Source organism: Crinia signifera, chromosome 1 (assembly GCF_055691185.1).
Source record: "Crinia signifera chromosome 1, ASM5569118v1, whole genome shotgun sequence".
Taxonomy (NCBI): domain Eukaryota; kingdom Metazoa; phylum Chordata; class Amphibia; order Anura; family Myobatrachidae; genus Crinia; species Crinia signifera.
Genome location: NC_139217.1, coordinates 185,880,153 through 185,896,136, shown reverse-complemented (window position 1 = coordinate 185,896,136; position 15,984 = coordinate 185,880,153). Strand labels below are relative to the sequence as shown.

At 42.1% G+C, this 15,984-nt stretch overlaps 1 protein-coding gene across 2 annotated transcripts in view; it reads left to right on the top strand.

Annotated features, from left to right (window-relative positions):
* BANK1 (B cell scaffold protein with ankyrin repeats 1) overlaps positions 1-7,141 on the top strand; it is a 418,472-nt gene extending 411,331 nt beyond the window's left edge. The window contains exons 21-22 of one of the 2 annotated variants that reach the window (XM_083179030.1): positions 1,703-1,767; positions 4,923-7,141. In XM_083179030.1, coding sequence (XP_083035156.1) covers positions 1,703-1,765 — 63 coding nt within the window. In that variant the 3' untranslated portion in view covers positions 1,766-1,767; positions 4,923-7,141. Of the gene's footprint in view, positions 1-1,699; positions 1,768-4,922 lie in introns of both variants that reach the window. The other variant, XM_083179029.1, reaches the window with a different exon arrangement.
* The last annotated feature ends 8,843 nt before the right edge of the window (positions 7,142-15,984 follow it).

Genomic DNA, 15,984 nt, shown 5'->3' with positions numbered 1-15,984 from the left:
ACAAAATTTCACCACAAACTGCACTCCCCTGTCAGACACAATTTTTTTGGGCAGACCATGTAATCGAAATATCTCAGAGATAAACATTTGGGCCAATTTAGGAGCGGAGGGAAGACCTGGATTTCGACATTGAGCATTTTGTAAATAGAGCAAGTTCTTGTAGTTGGTAATTACTGATATTTGGAATTTAGCACCCTCTAGAAGATATCGCCACTCCTCAAACACTAACTTGATAGCAAGTAATTCTTGTTCCCCAATGGGATAATTTTTCTCCACTGGAAGAAATTTTCTTGAGAAAAACCCGCAAGGATGTAACTAACCATCATCCGATCTTTGAGAGAGAACTGCTCCAACTGCCACTGAAGACGCATCCACCTCTAGAATAAAAAGACTGGAGCAATCGGGTTGAAGAAGGACAGGAGCCAAGGTGAAGACTTGTTTTAATTGCTGAAAGGCTGCTATGGCTTCAGGAGAACACTGGGATGGATACACACCTTTATGGGTCAGAGCTGTGATAGGACCAAGGATGGAAGAGAAGTTCTTGATAAACTTTCTGTAATAATTAGAGAACCAATAAATCGATAAATGGATTTGAGAGTAATGGGTTGTGTCCAATCGAGGACTGCTTGAACCTTGGAAGGCTCTATGCGTAGACCGGTCCAAGAAATAATATACCCCAGGAAAGGAACGGATGTTTTCTCGAATTCACATTTCTCTAATTTGCAGTGCAGTTGGTTCAAGCATAGACGTTGAAGGATTTCATTGACGTGTTGGCAATGTTCATGGATGTTCTGGGAAAAAAATTAAATATCATCAAGATACACTACTACTGAATAGTAAAGAAGGTCACAGAAGATCTCATTCATAAATTCCTGGAAGACAGCAGGGGCGTTTCTGAGGCCAAAGGGCATAACTAAATATTCATAATGACCATCCCTGGTGTTAAAAGCCGTCTTCCATTCATCGCCTGCCCGGATGCAAATTAAATTGTAGGCCCCTCTGAGATCAAGTTTTTAGAAAACTTTAGCCCTTTTGTCGAACAACTCAGTTACTAAAGGAAGGGGATACCTGTTCTTAATGGTAATATTGTTCAATCCTCTGTAATCTATACAGGGTCTAAGACTTAAAAAAAAAAAAAAGAATTCCTTGGGTGCTGGACAGTTTCCCAACAGTCGGGATCCCGACACTCATTACCCCAACGTCAGGTTCCCAACAGTCAAAACACCGACACTCGGGGTCCCGACGGCCACCGGCTATTCTCCCTCATGGCATTACATGACCCCCTTAGAGGGAGAATAGAATAGGTGGCGAGCGCAGCGAACCACCATGCCCGCAGCGTGGCGAGCGCAGCAAGCCCACAAGGGGCTTTGTTGCGCTTGCCCTGCTGTCTGAGTCCGGCCAGTTGGGATCCCGACGGAAGCAAATTTATATTCATGCCAATTCATGTTTTATAAATACGTTGCATATATATTTTTAATATGTGTATTACTATATAACATGTCAAGTCAATCCAAACATTTTAGAGTCTTTTTGAGCGCTGCTATTTTTATTATTACATTTACATAGCATAAAAAGTAGGAGACATGACTGAGCTTTTTAAGCACACCTTTTTTATAAAGACAATTATGGCAACAATAACTTTATCAGTGTATACAATTATATTAAAATATCAATTATATCGAAACTTGTTTTTTTTTAGCAGCAATCTCAATTTCCATTGAAAAAAGACAATGGAACATCTGGGAAATTGCCATTTTCAAAGTAATGGTGAGTATGTTGTACTCAATAACCTAAACCAGTGGTTCCCAAACTGTGTGCCTAGCCACCTTGGGGTGCCTTGGGGATCAAGGGATCAAGGACCAAAACAAATTATTTATACTCAATGTGATTGGAAAAACCAGTGCTGGTGGCTGCCAATCATAAAATGTATAGACAATTAGAACCACAGCTATGTTCCCCACCACATAACTGAACCCAAGGGTGACCATTAAGCACAATTTACTTTTTTTTTTTTATTTATCCATAAGAAACTTTTTGAGTAAGGGTGCCTTGAACAAATGCTGATATTCTAAAGCGCCCTTGTTCAAGAAAGTGTGGGAACCACTGACCTAAACTATAAGAATCACGTACACATTCCAAAAGTGTTAATTATTCTGTCATATGACTGTAGAAATACTACTGTATATGTAGCAGTATAGTTTAACTGTTCTACCTTTCCTAGTGATTCTACACTGTCTCATATCAACCAATCCCTGTATCTGGTGCATATCCCAATTTTACTGTATATTATGTCTATTCTCAGAAAAATAAATTGTACCGTATATACTCGAGTATAAGTCGACCCGAATATAAGCCGAGGCACCCAATTTTACAACAAAAAAACAGTGAAAACTCATTGACTCAAGTGGGACCCTCACTCGAGTATAAGCCGAGGGGGGCTTTTTTAGCATAAAAAATGTTCTGAAAAAGTAGGCTTATACTCTAGTATATATGGTAATTTAAATTGTCTCTCAAATAATTTTTCCCAGCTTCCTTTCCACTCCAAGCTTCCTGAGAAGCTTGCCTATACTCACCTCATTTACTCACTTTCTTACGTCACACACCTCCTCTTCAGTCAAACATTTGCTCTCAACACTCCACCGAGATATTGACCAAGGTAGTCAATGCTTTGTTCAATGATAACTCAAAGAAAAACATTACTCACTACTAATTACCATGGACTCTGCTGCTTTTGGCTCTTATTTATTAAATCACACTTTCAGTATTTCACTTCTCTGGATCTATCTTCTGTCCGCCACCATTATCAGTCGGCACAGTCCTAGATCCTCTGCTTTTTTCTATCTACACCTCTTTACTTGGAAAACCAATAAGTTATTATTATTAATAATAATAATAATAATAATAATGTTATTTACAGTATATAGCACTTTTCTCCCAATAGGACATGTCAGTGTCTTCTCTTTTATCCTTAAAAATGCTTCTAATCTCAGAATCGCTCACATTCTGTGAAAGCTACCAATCTGTCATCTTTATTTCTGTTAAGACACGACAATCAACCTTACCTTTCAAACATGCTGCCAATGTGTTATCCTTGACACTAAACTTTCCTTTTTTTCCCCCTTCATTTAATCTAACTTTAAATCCTGCCACATATTTCTCACATGAGACAGTGTAAAATTCATGCACTCATGGGACCTTATTCAGGCCTGATCACACAGCTGCTAACTTTCCGAGCCCAATAATCAGGTATACTGTACACCACCGCACCAGAGTGAAATCCCTTCCCATAAAAAGCATTATCACCGCAAATTTTTCTGCTAGCCAAGAAGTTACAATGTACTGTATGTAGAAAATGCGAGACAGTCCAAGTTGTGAAATGCAGTTGTTATTTATTTACTTAATACATTTTTTCATACTACTGGGTTTATATTTTTAGATTATAATGGAAGAGTGGTCTTAATAGACTGTGGGCCTAATTCAGACCCGCTCGCTAGGCAGCATACACTCACTGCCTAGCAAGCGTGTAAGTGCCACCCACCAACACAACGAACGCCCACATCCCCTCCGTAACGTGCAAGGGGATGTTTCCGAAACCACACATCCCTCGCATGCGGCTGAAGGGGACAGAAATCATTTGATGGTCACCATGGTCAATGTTCAGATACCAAATCCGGGCAAAGTGCCATCCTCTCAACTTTGGATTCTTGTGGCAGTTGAATTATGCATCTTCTACAAGTGACTGTGCTGTGTCTAGTCCCCTAATTCCATCACAATGACTTTACAGGCCCCACCCACTGCATTCACATAAGCAGTGTTTAAAAAGAAAATGGTATGTTTTTGTTGTACAGTTCTGTGCACTGCACCCCAGTACGCGGTACCCCAGTGAGTGCGCTTTGTTCACTTTAGGTAGCCAGGTGAGGCACTGCCTCACCTGCCATAGACTTTTTACTCCAGAGTTTTGACTATAAAAATGATTAGAATAATAAAAATAAGATTTCTTTATGTTCTTTGTATTTTTCACATACTTTATCATTTTAAAACTCTGGCATATACGTTAGTATGACAGGAAAGGCTGTGCCTCACCTGCCTCACCCCACCGTACACCACTGCACCTACATATAAAAACAGAATGAATCCATGTCATGTGATGCAAGCTGCATCTTGCACCACTTTTTATTTCTGCCACTGCTGTGTAGCAATGATTATAGATGAATGCTATAAACTGCCATGTGTCTGTGCCACTGCTCTGTTGCTTAGTACCAAGACAGCTGGTTTTGGCCTTTGGCCTAAACTGGATAAAACAATATTGTGAGCAGTGAGATGGTCAAAATGTAGTGGAAATGACTGGTTATTGAGGGGACAGGGCTAAATTACTGGATTGACAATGACATGACCATTCAGTCCCACCCATGGCCTAATTAAGGGATCCAGTATCCCTAGGCTAATACACTCTTCCTCACCACCAATTTTTTTGCTCATATTCAGCTAAAAATATGTAACAGGCTCGGGTCTCAGCTCAATTGATATTGTCATTTACCGCCCTAGCAGCTCTGGCAACGGAGGCTGTGGTATCAATCACAGCAGGCACCACTGCTCCCATAGTTCCCGGAGTAGATCTCACAAGACCTCTCTCAGCCCCCAACTACAGCAGCAACTGAAAGTGCTCCCATCCCAGTGCAATCTATTGTGCTGCAGCTGTGCACTCGCCGGGACCCAGTGCTCCAGGCTGCAGCCTAATCTGCCTATTGATTAATTAGACCCTGGTCCCACCCCCTGCAATACTCTGCAGTGTCTCTTCCCTGAGCTTCTCCTGGAGAGGAGACTTACAGAAGTAGGTAAGTATGTTCCATATATTGCATAAGCAAAAAATGTACAATTATTATAAAGGTAATCTCCACTAAATTATGACTTTCACATTATAGGTTTGAACCAATAAAAATTGGATGATCTTCTGAAGGATCCGATGACAAGGCTCTGCAGTGAAAAAAACAGGATTTGTTTTAAAAGAAGTCATAGTGTACATACCTCCTATCTACATATAATCAGTGATATGTCTATAGTTCATATAACAACCGCTTGGTTTTGGTGTGGGTTGCTTATAATAAAAAAAGGCCTACATTGGTGGTCAAAATATAAGATACAAATAAAAAAATAATGCAATAAGAACTGGAGATTTTATTCAGTGGGCTAGGAAGCCTATTTGTTAGGAAAGTGTGGGCCTAATTCTGAGATGGGAGTAAAGCAAAAAAAGAGCAAGTAACTGCACCTTGGGAAAACCATACTGCTCTGCAGGCGGGGCAGATATAAAATGTGCAGACATTTAAAAGTGAGAGGAGTGTGTGCAAGCTCTAATCTACAGTGCAGTGTAACAATAAAGCTGTCCAGCCTTTGTGCACTGCATGCAAAAGCAGACACTATTTACCCTGAAGTCCTAATAATACATGTATTTGCACCTCTTGTACTGCAACATGGTATGTTAAGGTGTATAGTTATACCCCTTTTCCACTGCCAAGAAAACCCCAGGTTACTCCACATATCTACCTGGATATTCGGACAGTGGAAAATAAAAAACCTGTGTCCAGTTACCCGTGAATCCAACCCAGTTAGCGGCAGGTTGAGAGGCAGTGTAAACGGGCAACCTGGGTTATCGACCTAGGATTCTTTTACAGGATGTGGTGGGCACCGTTTCTGCTGTCTGCTCTGCTTTGCAGACAGAAGTGGTGCTTTGTGATGGTGTGCACCAGATTACTCCTCGAGGATGCACGCCAGAGGTTGAGGGGCAGCCCAGAAGCTGCCAGATTGCTCAGCTTGTCCACATTGTGACATGGGGCAACTTCATTGAGGAGGCTTGGCCTAATTAAACCAAGGCCATGCCCTGGGAATTGTGGTCTGACAGATTTCTCATCTCCAAACACTGGCCCAAATTGACCGTTTGCAGTGTAAATGGCTCATATATGGGAATTTTTCCCCACAGTGGAAAAGGTGTAAGCCCTGGGTCTGACCTAGCTTGGATGCTTCGAATCCCAGGACAGACCAAGGACTTTGGTGTAAAAGTGGTATTGCTGTACTTTTTTGCTTCACTCCCACCTCAATAACACTTATACACTATAAGAGCAGTCATTTATACTGCTTTTACCTGCCCTATATATCCCAGGTTATCGCACATAAATGCACAGCAATCCAAGATATTGTACAGTGGAAACACATCCAGTTATCCAGTTCCAACGAAATTTCAACCGGGGTAGTGAGCAGGGTTGAACATGGATTCAATCTGGCTCATGGTGCAGTGTATGCAAGTAACCTGGGTCAACGTGACCCAGAACACATTCACAGCAATGAAATAGCCAGCCTGAAAGATGACCTCATCCCACTCACTCGGCCTTATGCCAGGTCCAGCTGCCATTGTAAAGGGGTCTCAATCCATGTCACATCTGGGTTGGAACCAGGTACAAATTCCCAGATGCGACCCGGCTACTCTGTGTAAAAGTGGTATAATAGTGAAGGATGGGGCCATACAAAAACATCTTTTCTATGAGCTATTGCTTGGATACATATGATATTGAAGCTTGCTGAACTGCTGTTTATTTAGTGGTATGTACTACAGTTTTTTTTTTTTTTTTTTACATACGTATATTCATCATGTTGATATGCAGACACTTAGATTTTCAGTTGATAAAGATGTGCAATTTAATAAATTCAAACGATCACCTGTTGCGATTAGCCGAATTTATATTATTTCTTTTTTGACCAAAACAAAAAATATTCGCAAGCAACCAATCAGAAAGGTCATCATTCAGTAATAATGAGAATAATAGAATACACACTATGGGGGTATTCAATCCCCCCCCCCCCTTCACCATTCTAGATGGGGAAAATAGTGGCGGGGCCCTATTCAATGCTGTCTTTCCCGGGATTGAATATCCCCCTAAAAATGCAGTTTACCTCTTATTGCTATTTATATACTGTATATAAACATAATTAACATTTATAGCAATGTGAATGAAAAATGTATGATGTTTAAGGTGGCTTAGAATAACATATATAAGTTTAGATAATAAAAAGCATTTATCACAGCAAATTTGTCTGCTTGCCAAGAAGTTAAAATCTATGTAGAAAATGGAAGACATTAAAAAAATATGAAATACACAATTCCTCTGGTCTTTATTTAGATAATAAATATTTTCATACTATTGGGTTTATATTTTTAGAGTATAATGGAAGACTATGGGCCTAATTAGCGGGCGGGTAAGTGCCACCCGCATCCCCTCAGTAACATGTGAGGGAATGTGTCAAAGATCACATCCCCTCGCATGCTGCTGAAGAAAACAGAAATCATATTTCTGCCGCTATTTGCTGAACAGGGGGCAGGTGCTGGCGTCATGTGATGTCAGTAACCCACCCCGAGCAGGCATTGGCCCACCTGTGTTCCCAGGGGAACACCAGAGTTTCATGGGGATGACCATAAAACGCTGGCCGTTCCCTTGCTCCGGCCCCTGCCCACCCCTTTACTCCCCTACTGGTGCGAATGCCTCAGTGAGTGTGATACTTGCCAAAGGCGTTCGAACAGGGGGTCTGCACATTCGCAAATACACGCTTGCACATGCTGCAGAACATTATCAGCCAGCTATAATACAGCAGCCACTGAGAACTGGCATTTCTTGTGCAACTATTGGTGTTTGTAGCAGGTTGTAGGAGCCAGACAGTAGAGGTTTAAACATGAACCAGTTACTGTAGAAGTCTTAGAACAATCACTGTCAAATTTAACCGAACCTAATTCCTATTCTGTTGTAGAAATGAATCATTTGCTTGTGTACGGTACTGACACTTTTGTTTGTTATCTCCAGCTTGGGAGTAGCTGTGTCCCATGTGTTTCTATTGCTCTCTGGAAACAGTGCTAGAACACTTGCTTAGAATGTTTGGGGGAAGGTGCTTTCATTTAGAAGGCAGTGGAGACCACAACACAGGGACAATATGGGTTTATTTACTAAGATGGGAGTTCTTTGGAGGATGGGCAACCAATCAGATTCCATCTATTATCTTATGGAAGGTGCTAAATAAATAAGAAGTATATTCTGATTGGTTCCTATGGGAAACATCTCATCTTCAATAGAATTCCCGTCTTAGTAAATAAACCCCAGAGATCGCAACAGTATTAACAGTTGAACGTCAGCAGTGCTGCGCTCACCTGGCCATTAGATAAATTCAGACGGTACTCAATGGACGATCCTCTTCTCCGTAATCTATATGATAATGTACAATACCACACGCTCCTTTTAATCAGAGATGTCTCCTCTTCTCCGCAAAAATAGATAGGCAATATGAAATAATGAATCCCTTCAACCAGCAGAAATCTAGCTGTTCCACTCCAGATGTTATTCAGAAGTACCAAAAAAAATGAACAAAGAAATGATACATAGAATAATGCCATTTTATTTAAACATAAAAAAAATCACACACACATGAAAAATGAGGAAGGCAATGGCCAATTACCCAGGTGGTGGAGAACTAAGAATGAACTGAGTTCTCATATGCGCATGGGATAGGAGGTGAGTCCCAGGATCAACCTCCACACTTAGGCAATAAGGGTAACAGGTCCAAAGTCCATCCACAAATCCACTTAATGGGCAGCAGGAGCTCCAAACACGTTTTCGATCAACATCTATGATCTTTTTCAAGGAGAATGCTCCTGATTGCCCTCTCTCCATATTTAACCCATCAGCCAATCAAAACTCATAACACATGCCCATCCCAAATAACCAATGAAAGTCCTCCAGTCACAAATATGCAGGTGGTGTAGCCGCCACTCTGGTCCCCTCCGGTGCGTGACCTCCATGTACCCGACTTCCGGGTTGCGTCTCTTTACTTTGTATTGTCAATGCAGCAAGATAGTCATGTCCGGTGTCCTGGACAGCTGAACATAGGCAAATAAGCTTCATCATGCATCCACTTCTGCAATAGCAGGTACCTCAATTGACACATTGTTGTATCAGACACATCCATAAGACAGTATCTGCAATAAGAATAATTATTTTTACATTATAGTGTTATGTTATGTATCTAAATAAACATATTCTCATAACTAATAAGCATATCACTGTAATGAACAAAAACAACTGTAAAAGAACCTACGTAACATCCCAATACTGTATTACAGTATACTGTATTATCTGAGCTGAATCCTATGTACTCAGGGGCGGGCTGGGCCGGGGGGCAGGGTGCCATGTGCCCCCCGGGCCGCTTGCCCAGTCATTGGCTGCGGGCCGCCCTGGATCACCACCTCCTCCATCCCTCCTGCGCCGGCCGCAGCTTCCAGAACACGGCCCCGGCTACAGGAAAATGGCCGCCGGCCCCCTGCACTGATGTCCTCAGTGCAGGAGGTCGGTGGCCACTTTTCTGTAGCCGCGGCCGTATTCTGGAAGCCGCGGCCAGCGCAGGAGGGCTGCCGCGGCCAGCTGTGTCCTTGCTGGGCTCTCCCTCTTCATCACCTGTACCGCCAAGCCAATTAGAGAACCCGCGGCACCCCTCAAGCAGAGGGAAGCGGCGCTGAGGGACCGATGCTCGACGAAGGGACCAAGTGGACATCATATTGATTGGACTGTAAGTTTTGCTGGGGGACCTGTGCACTGTGGGGGGTCGGGACGCCAGCCCCCTACACCACAGCCTCCCGTTACAGCTATCATACCTCCACAAGCTGATTATAATACAGCACTTTGCATGCTTTATTCATTTCAAATTGATCAATTTCTGTACATGTGTTGAGATTGTATGTACACAAACATTCTCTGCTCTCTGCTCACTGCCATTCTGCCAGCTAGCACTTCACCACCCGATCCCCTCATGCGTGGCAAATAGATGCTTGCAGACCTGAGGGCACGCAGTATGAGGTTTTGAACTAACCTGCAATGGTGAGTTGCTGGTGGGAAATTCTGGCACTGTGGGGCATATGTGTTTCTAGCACTGGGGGCATATGTGTATTTGGCACTGTGGGGGAATATCTGGCACTGTGGGGGCATATGTGTATTTGGCACTGTGGGGGAATATCTGGCACTGTGGGGGCATATTTGTTTCTGGCAGTGGGGGCATATGTGTATCTGGCACTGTGGGGGAATATCTGGCACTGTGGGGGCATATGTGTCTCTGGCACTGTGGGGGCATATCTGGCACTGTGGGGGCATATGTGTCTCTGGCACTGTGGGGGCATATCTGGCACTGTGGGGGCATATGTGTCTCTGGCACTGTGGGGGCATATCTGGCACTGTGGGGGCATATGTGTCTCTGGCACTGTGGGGGAATATCTGGCACTGTGGGGGCACATGTGTCTCTGGCACTGTGGGGGCACATGTGTCTCTGGCACTGTGGGAAATTCTGGCACTGTGGGGCATATGTGTTTCTAGCACTGGGGGCATATGTGTATTTGGCACTGTGGGGGAATATCTGGCACTGTGGGGGCATATGTGTATTTGGCACTGTGGGGGAATATCTGGCACTGTGGGGGCATATTTGTTTCTGGCAGTGGGGGCATATGTGTATCTGGCACTGTGGGGGCATATCTGGCACTGTGGGGGCATATGTGTCTCTGGCACTGTGGGGGAATATCTGGCACTGTGGGGGCACATGTGTCTCTGGCACTGTGGGGGCATATGTGTCTCTGGCACTGTGGGGGCATATGTGTCTCTGGCACTGTGGGGGCATATGTGTCTCTGGCACTGTGGGGGCATATGTGTCTCTGGCACTGTGGCGGAAAATCTGGCACTGTGGACATCACATTGTGCGGTGTAATGGGCATCATGATATGGGGCGTAATGGGCATTACGGTGTGGGGAGCATTGCGTATTTGCCATCACAGTATGGGGTGTAATGGGCATCAAGGTGTGCTGCGTGTAATTAGCATCACAATGTGCAATCTGCAGGTACACAATACAATCCCGGTACAGGCCACACACCCTTATGATAGGCCACATGCCTAATTTGTCATCGCTCCTCCGGCGCGCAAAGCATTCTGCCTTCCGGTGAGTTTGGGGGGGGGGGGGGGGGAGTGGTATGGGCCAGTGCTCTGGATTTGCCCCCTAGGCTAAAAGTTGCCAGCCAGCCCCTGTATGTACTGTATGTATTTTTACTCTATAAAAATATAGTCAACATTGCTGCAATGACTATATTCACAGCTAGTCACTGCGCTGGTAGCCATTTTGTATGTAGTATGTAGTAGTATCCTAAGTGCATGTTATTCAGGGGCAGATTTATTAAGATTGGAGAAGAGATAAACTGGAGATAAAGCGGAGAAAAGGTAAAAGGAGATAATGCACCAGCCAATCAACTCCCAACTGTCTTTTTCAAACACAGCTGATTGGCTGGTGCTTTATCTCCTTTTACCTTTTCTCCGCTTTATCTCCAGTTTATTTCTTCTCAAAGCTTAATAAATCTGCCCCTCATTCACTAGGAACCATTGACATCGGACAGATACACTACTGTACTATGCAAGCAGGGGCATATTAAGAGAGGAGGCCCAGGTGCCGCCACCTCCATACAGACCCCTTCCTTTCTGCTGGCACTTTATATGTGATGTCCACTGATCATTACACCCCCTTCTCTATAATTTTCCCATATGGCAAACTTAAGGTATGTGTATCACTCTGTTTCATGGGAGAGATACAGAGGTACAGTAGTATACTCCCCATTTAATGCTGGATCTGTCAAGTATTGCAGTGTGTCCTATGAAACACCACAGTGCGTGGAAGCAATAATAATAATTACTTACATAATTTAAAGGGTGTGTTCTATTACAGTAGGTCTACATTTATCATGTTGAGAGGCATTAGGTTAACTTGTCAGTATGGTCGAAATGTTGACACACAGCATGTCAACAGTAACCATGTTAACACTGATGACATGTTGACATGCTTAAATGTCAAACTAACATCCCTGGTGGCCGAGAGGTCACTTCTGTGCCTTACTCCCCAGCTGCAGTGGCTCTACTGTCTTTCTTATGTGTCTTGGTGTTCATGTGATGTGCAGTCCCGGGGCAGGCATCTTAGGAGCAGTGGTTTAGTCTAACCCTCCCTCCCCTTCCCTCCACCTGCTGCCTAATCCTCCTGGTGATGCCTAATCATTGGCATTTTGAGAATGTCAGCATTTCACATGCAGAAATTTCAGATGTCGTCGGTAGAAGGCTATCTACGTGGCTCCTGTCAACTGAAAACATGACAAGGAACATAGTATAATACCATCAATGCACCAATACCTATCTAACAAGATTGCATGTACATCAATTTAAACATTCCAGACAATAAATACTCATCATTTCTAAAAGAGTCCCACTTAATATAATCTGAATAACCTAGTTAAGTTTATAAAACGGATGCTCAAATTAATTAAAATATATTCAAGCTTCTATTTTATGCTGATGCTCCCCAAATTTGTCAAACAACATATATATCCCCTAATATGTACATTTTATGGCAAAATAAAAAACTTAATGCATTTTTTTAGGCTTTTAGGAAACCACAGTTCTGGAGATATAGGAATACCTGTTTTGTATTTTTATCTTGAGATATTTATGTGTTTGGTTCTATGAGAGAAGCACATATGCTGATTGGGTCTTTCACTGTGGACTGATAGCCGCATAATCCCACCGGTGTCTTCCTACAAACAAAAACAGCTGATGTCCTAAGGCACCTTCTTATACATATTACAATTAGAGAGACTTTTTTTTCTCATGGATATCCATTAATAAGAAACTCTCAAGAAATCATCAGCATACTCCATCTATCCCTATCTGTCTGATATCCTTCCTTTTAAACCCTCATTGCATAATTCCACTTACCTGTCATGAAGCCAAAAGGAAATTCATTTGGCTTCCAAGGTATATGACCTAGGAGCCTTGGTACTTCCTTTTTCGTCATTACAACGACTGATGGACTTCAACACGGTAACTTTTACATGTATTAAAAAACACAACATTTTATTACATGTCTGCCTCCCACATTCTACTTCCCTTAGAATCTGATCGAGTACTATCACTATCGAAGTTTTGAAGTTCTCAACTTAGGACCAGATTTTTGGATTCAGATCTTACGGATTAGCATTCTCCCCATTCTATGAATTCCTTTTTTGTGGAAGAAAGACATTCCAACTGTTTTTGATGGAAATATTCTATTGAAGCATTTTGATTTTACTTATAAAATTTAACGCTCTACACACAGAACTCACAGGAGATTGTTGCAAAGGCTACTCTTCGAATGCAAGTTATATAAATATTAATATATTATATTATTATATATTATAAATATATCAGTCATTTCTGAAAAAAGCTTCTTGGATTTATAACTGCTGCTTTTGCTCTACAGTTGATCCCGGACCCTCTGGCCTGTGTGTGTTCAAAATGTTCTAACTGGTCATTGGCCCAAACAAAAATAAGCTCACTCGATCCTCACAATACCAATGACTGTTGCCAAAAATAATTGTTATGTATTGGTCTATTAATGAGGTTAAGTAGAAAGTTTTACAGCTGCTCTATTTTGATAGAAGAGCTTTTTTGGCAGATATTGAGAAGGGGGTAATGTTTTACAGGAAATGGGGTGCTTATATTGATCACCTGAAACCCAATGACCAGAGACATATATTTAAAAATAATTGAGTCTATAGAGTGGTATTTACTGTACATTGTAGACTTTTAATGAACCAGAACTGGTGTACTGTAATTTTCATTAGCATTTCATGGTATTACAACACAATCTAAATATCATTCTAGCTAAGGTTATCATTAAAACACTTTTGTTCCCCTCGTGTTAGAATTCCATTAAACTTAGCTTTTTGACATTGGTATTTATGAATATGCTTTTCATGCTCCTACCTGCTTTTCCTCCCTATCCATTCTTTCCTCATATTATTATCCTTATATATATATTATAATCCTATTCCAGAAACCATTCCTAACATTGGGTGCAATTTTTGGGGCACAGTCCAGACAACAGAGGAGTGTCAGGACTGATCTTGGGGAAGGCTGCGGGGGCTGTGTGACATCACTCCAAATATAGGCAGCCAGCATCTGTCTTGAGCAGCCAAGGGGCAGACAGTAATGTGCAGGCGCAAAACCGTATAACAAAGTGCACAATTTTTTGAGGATTTTTTTTAATAGTAATGTCACATGGGAGACCACCAGTTACGCTGTTTATGTGCACCAATTGCTGCAAGCCATACCTGTAAGTAGGCATTAACTAATGCATTGACTTCTGTATATTAAGTGAACATCAAAGGAGGACATACCCCTTATGAAGTCATAGTCATATTGAGTTGTCTACATCTGATGCTGCTAGTGGGTTTCAGAGTTCTTGGATATTTTCTCCAGGCAGATGACCTAGTTCATTAAGAACCAGACTGAAACGGAGGGAGATATTTAATGCCACCCGAGTTCATCGGCAGTGCAAGATGTCCGCCGAATTCGGATGTTATTTTAAAGGGGATTTAACTTACATGGCATGGTTTTAATTCCCTTTTATAAAAAAAAGTCAGAGTTCGGCGGACATCTTGCACTGCCGCTGAACTCGGGCGGCATTAAATCTCGCCCTGTGTTCCTTGGCACCCTTGGATGCTGCGAGACTCTTGCATGGGTGCCTAGGGTTGGTAATCCAGACCAAATAAAACTATTTATAATCAAAGTGATAGGCAACTCAGTGCTAGTAGCTGCCAAACATAGAACATGTGGACGATCAGAGGCACAGCTGTATACCACATAAGGATGACAGCAAGGCACAATATACTTCATTTAAAAAAAAATCCAAAATGTTTTAGCAAAAATCTTTTTCCCCCAGGGGTGCTGTGATTGCTGATACACTAAGTTGCCATGATTTATGAAAGTTTAAAAACCATTTATTTGGAATCCTGATTTTATCGACTTTAAGGCTACAATCAGATTAGCTTAACTAGATTTATTAGTGGAAGCAGCTATTTTATAAACATATTTTACAAATAAATTATCTGAAGTGTTACATTAAACTAGCACACTGTGGCATATGTATTTCATTTAGGTTCCTCAATACGGGATCATTATAGCTAGATAGTACGATTCTTATACCAATGAAATCCTGTGTTTTTAATGCATTACCCCGCAACATGTGACCACTGTCCACCAATGAATTATTTTTTTCATATTATTCTAATTTCTTATTTTATGACTGCTATTTAGAAAAACGTTTTTTAACAAATATGAACTTATTACTTATGTCATTTTCTGCCTCCTCCATATACCTTAATTATATTTTATAAATAGATTGGACTGATTATGTGTCAAACTGTGTACCATGTGACCAATTTACTTCCTGTTTAGTCTGGTATAAAAACCCTTCAGATGCATTATCTTATCACCTTTGATAAAGCCGCTGAGACGGCGAAACGCGTCAGGTGTTTGCCCACAACCAGTTTTATTGGACTGTTCCAGACCAGCCTTGGACCCCATTCTTCTTGGACCCACCTTGCCGCACTTTGGACATTGCCCACCACCTGGAAGGATTACACCAACATCTTTTGGACAATCGAGCTCTGGGTGACTCCCCTACTTTGGAAGGTGACTCGGCCCAAATACCAACTAGGGCCTCGAGTCCCAGGGAGAGACAAACCACACACCCCAGCATCCTATCTACAGGTGGACGGTAATCCTTAACCCTTTATATGCATTTGCACCTTATGGCCCTGACTCCAGGCACAATAGGAATGGACAGTCCTCATATTGCATTTTAAATCCCCCAAACAAAGCTAGTTACAATTTATACCGGTTGATTTATTGTTTCTATTGGTCATGCTTTATAATAAAATGTATTACTTTTAAACTGTACAATCAGTCCAATCGTCATCACCCACATTCACATAGTCAGCGCTGCTTCCCCTTTCTTCTTTTTTGCACAGTTCGGGTCTGACTAACCCGACATCTACCAGCAGCTGCTAGTGAACCAACACAGGTCATAGCGCCACCTTCTCCCCTTTCCTTCCTCG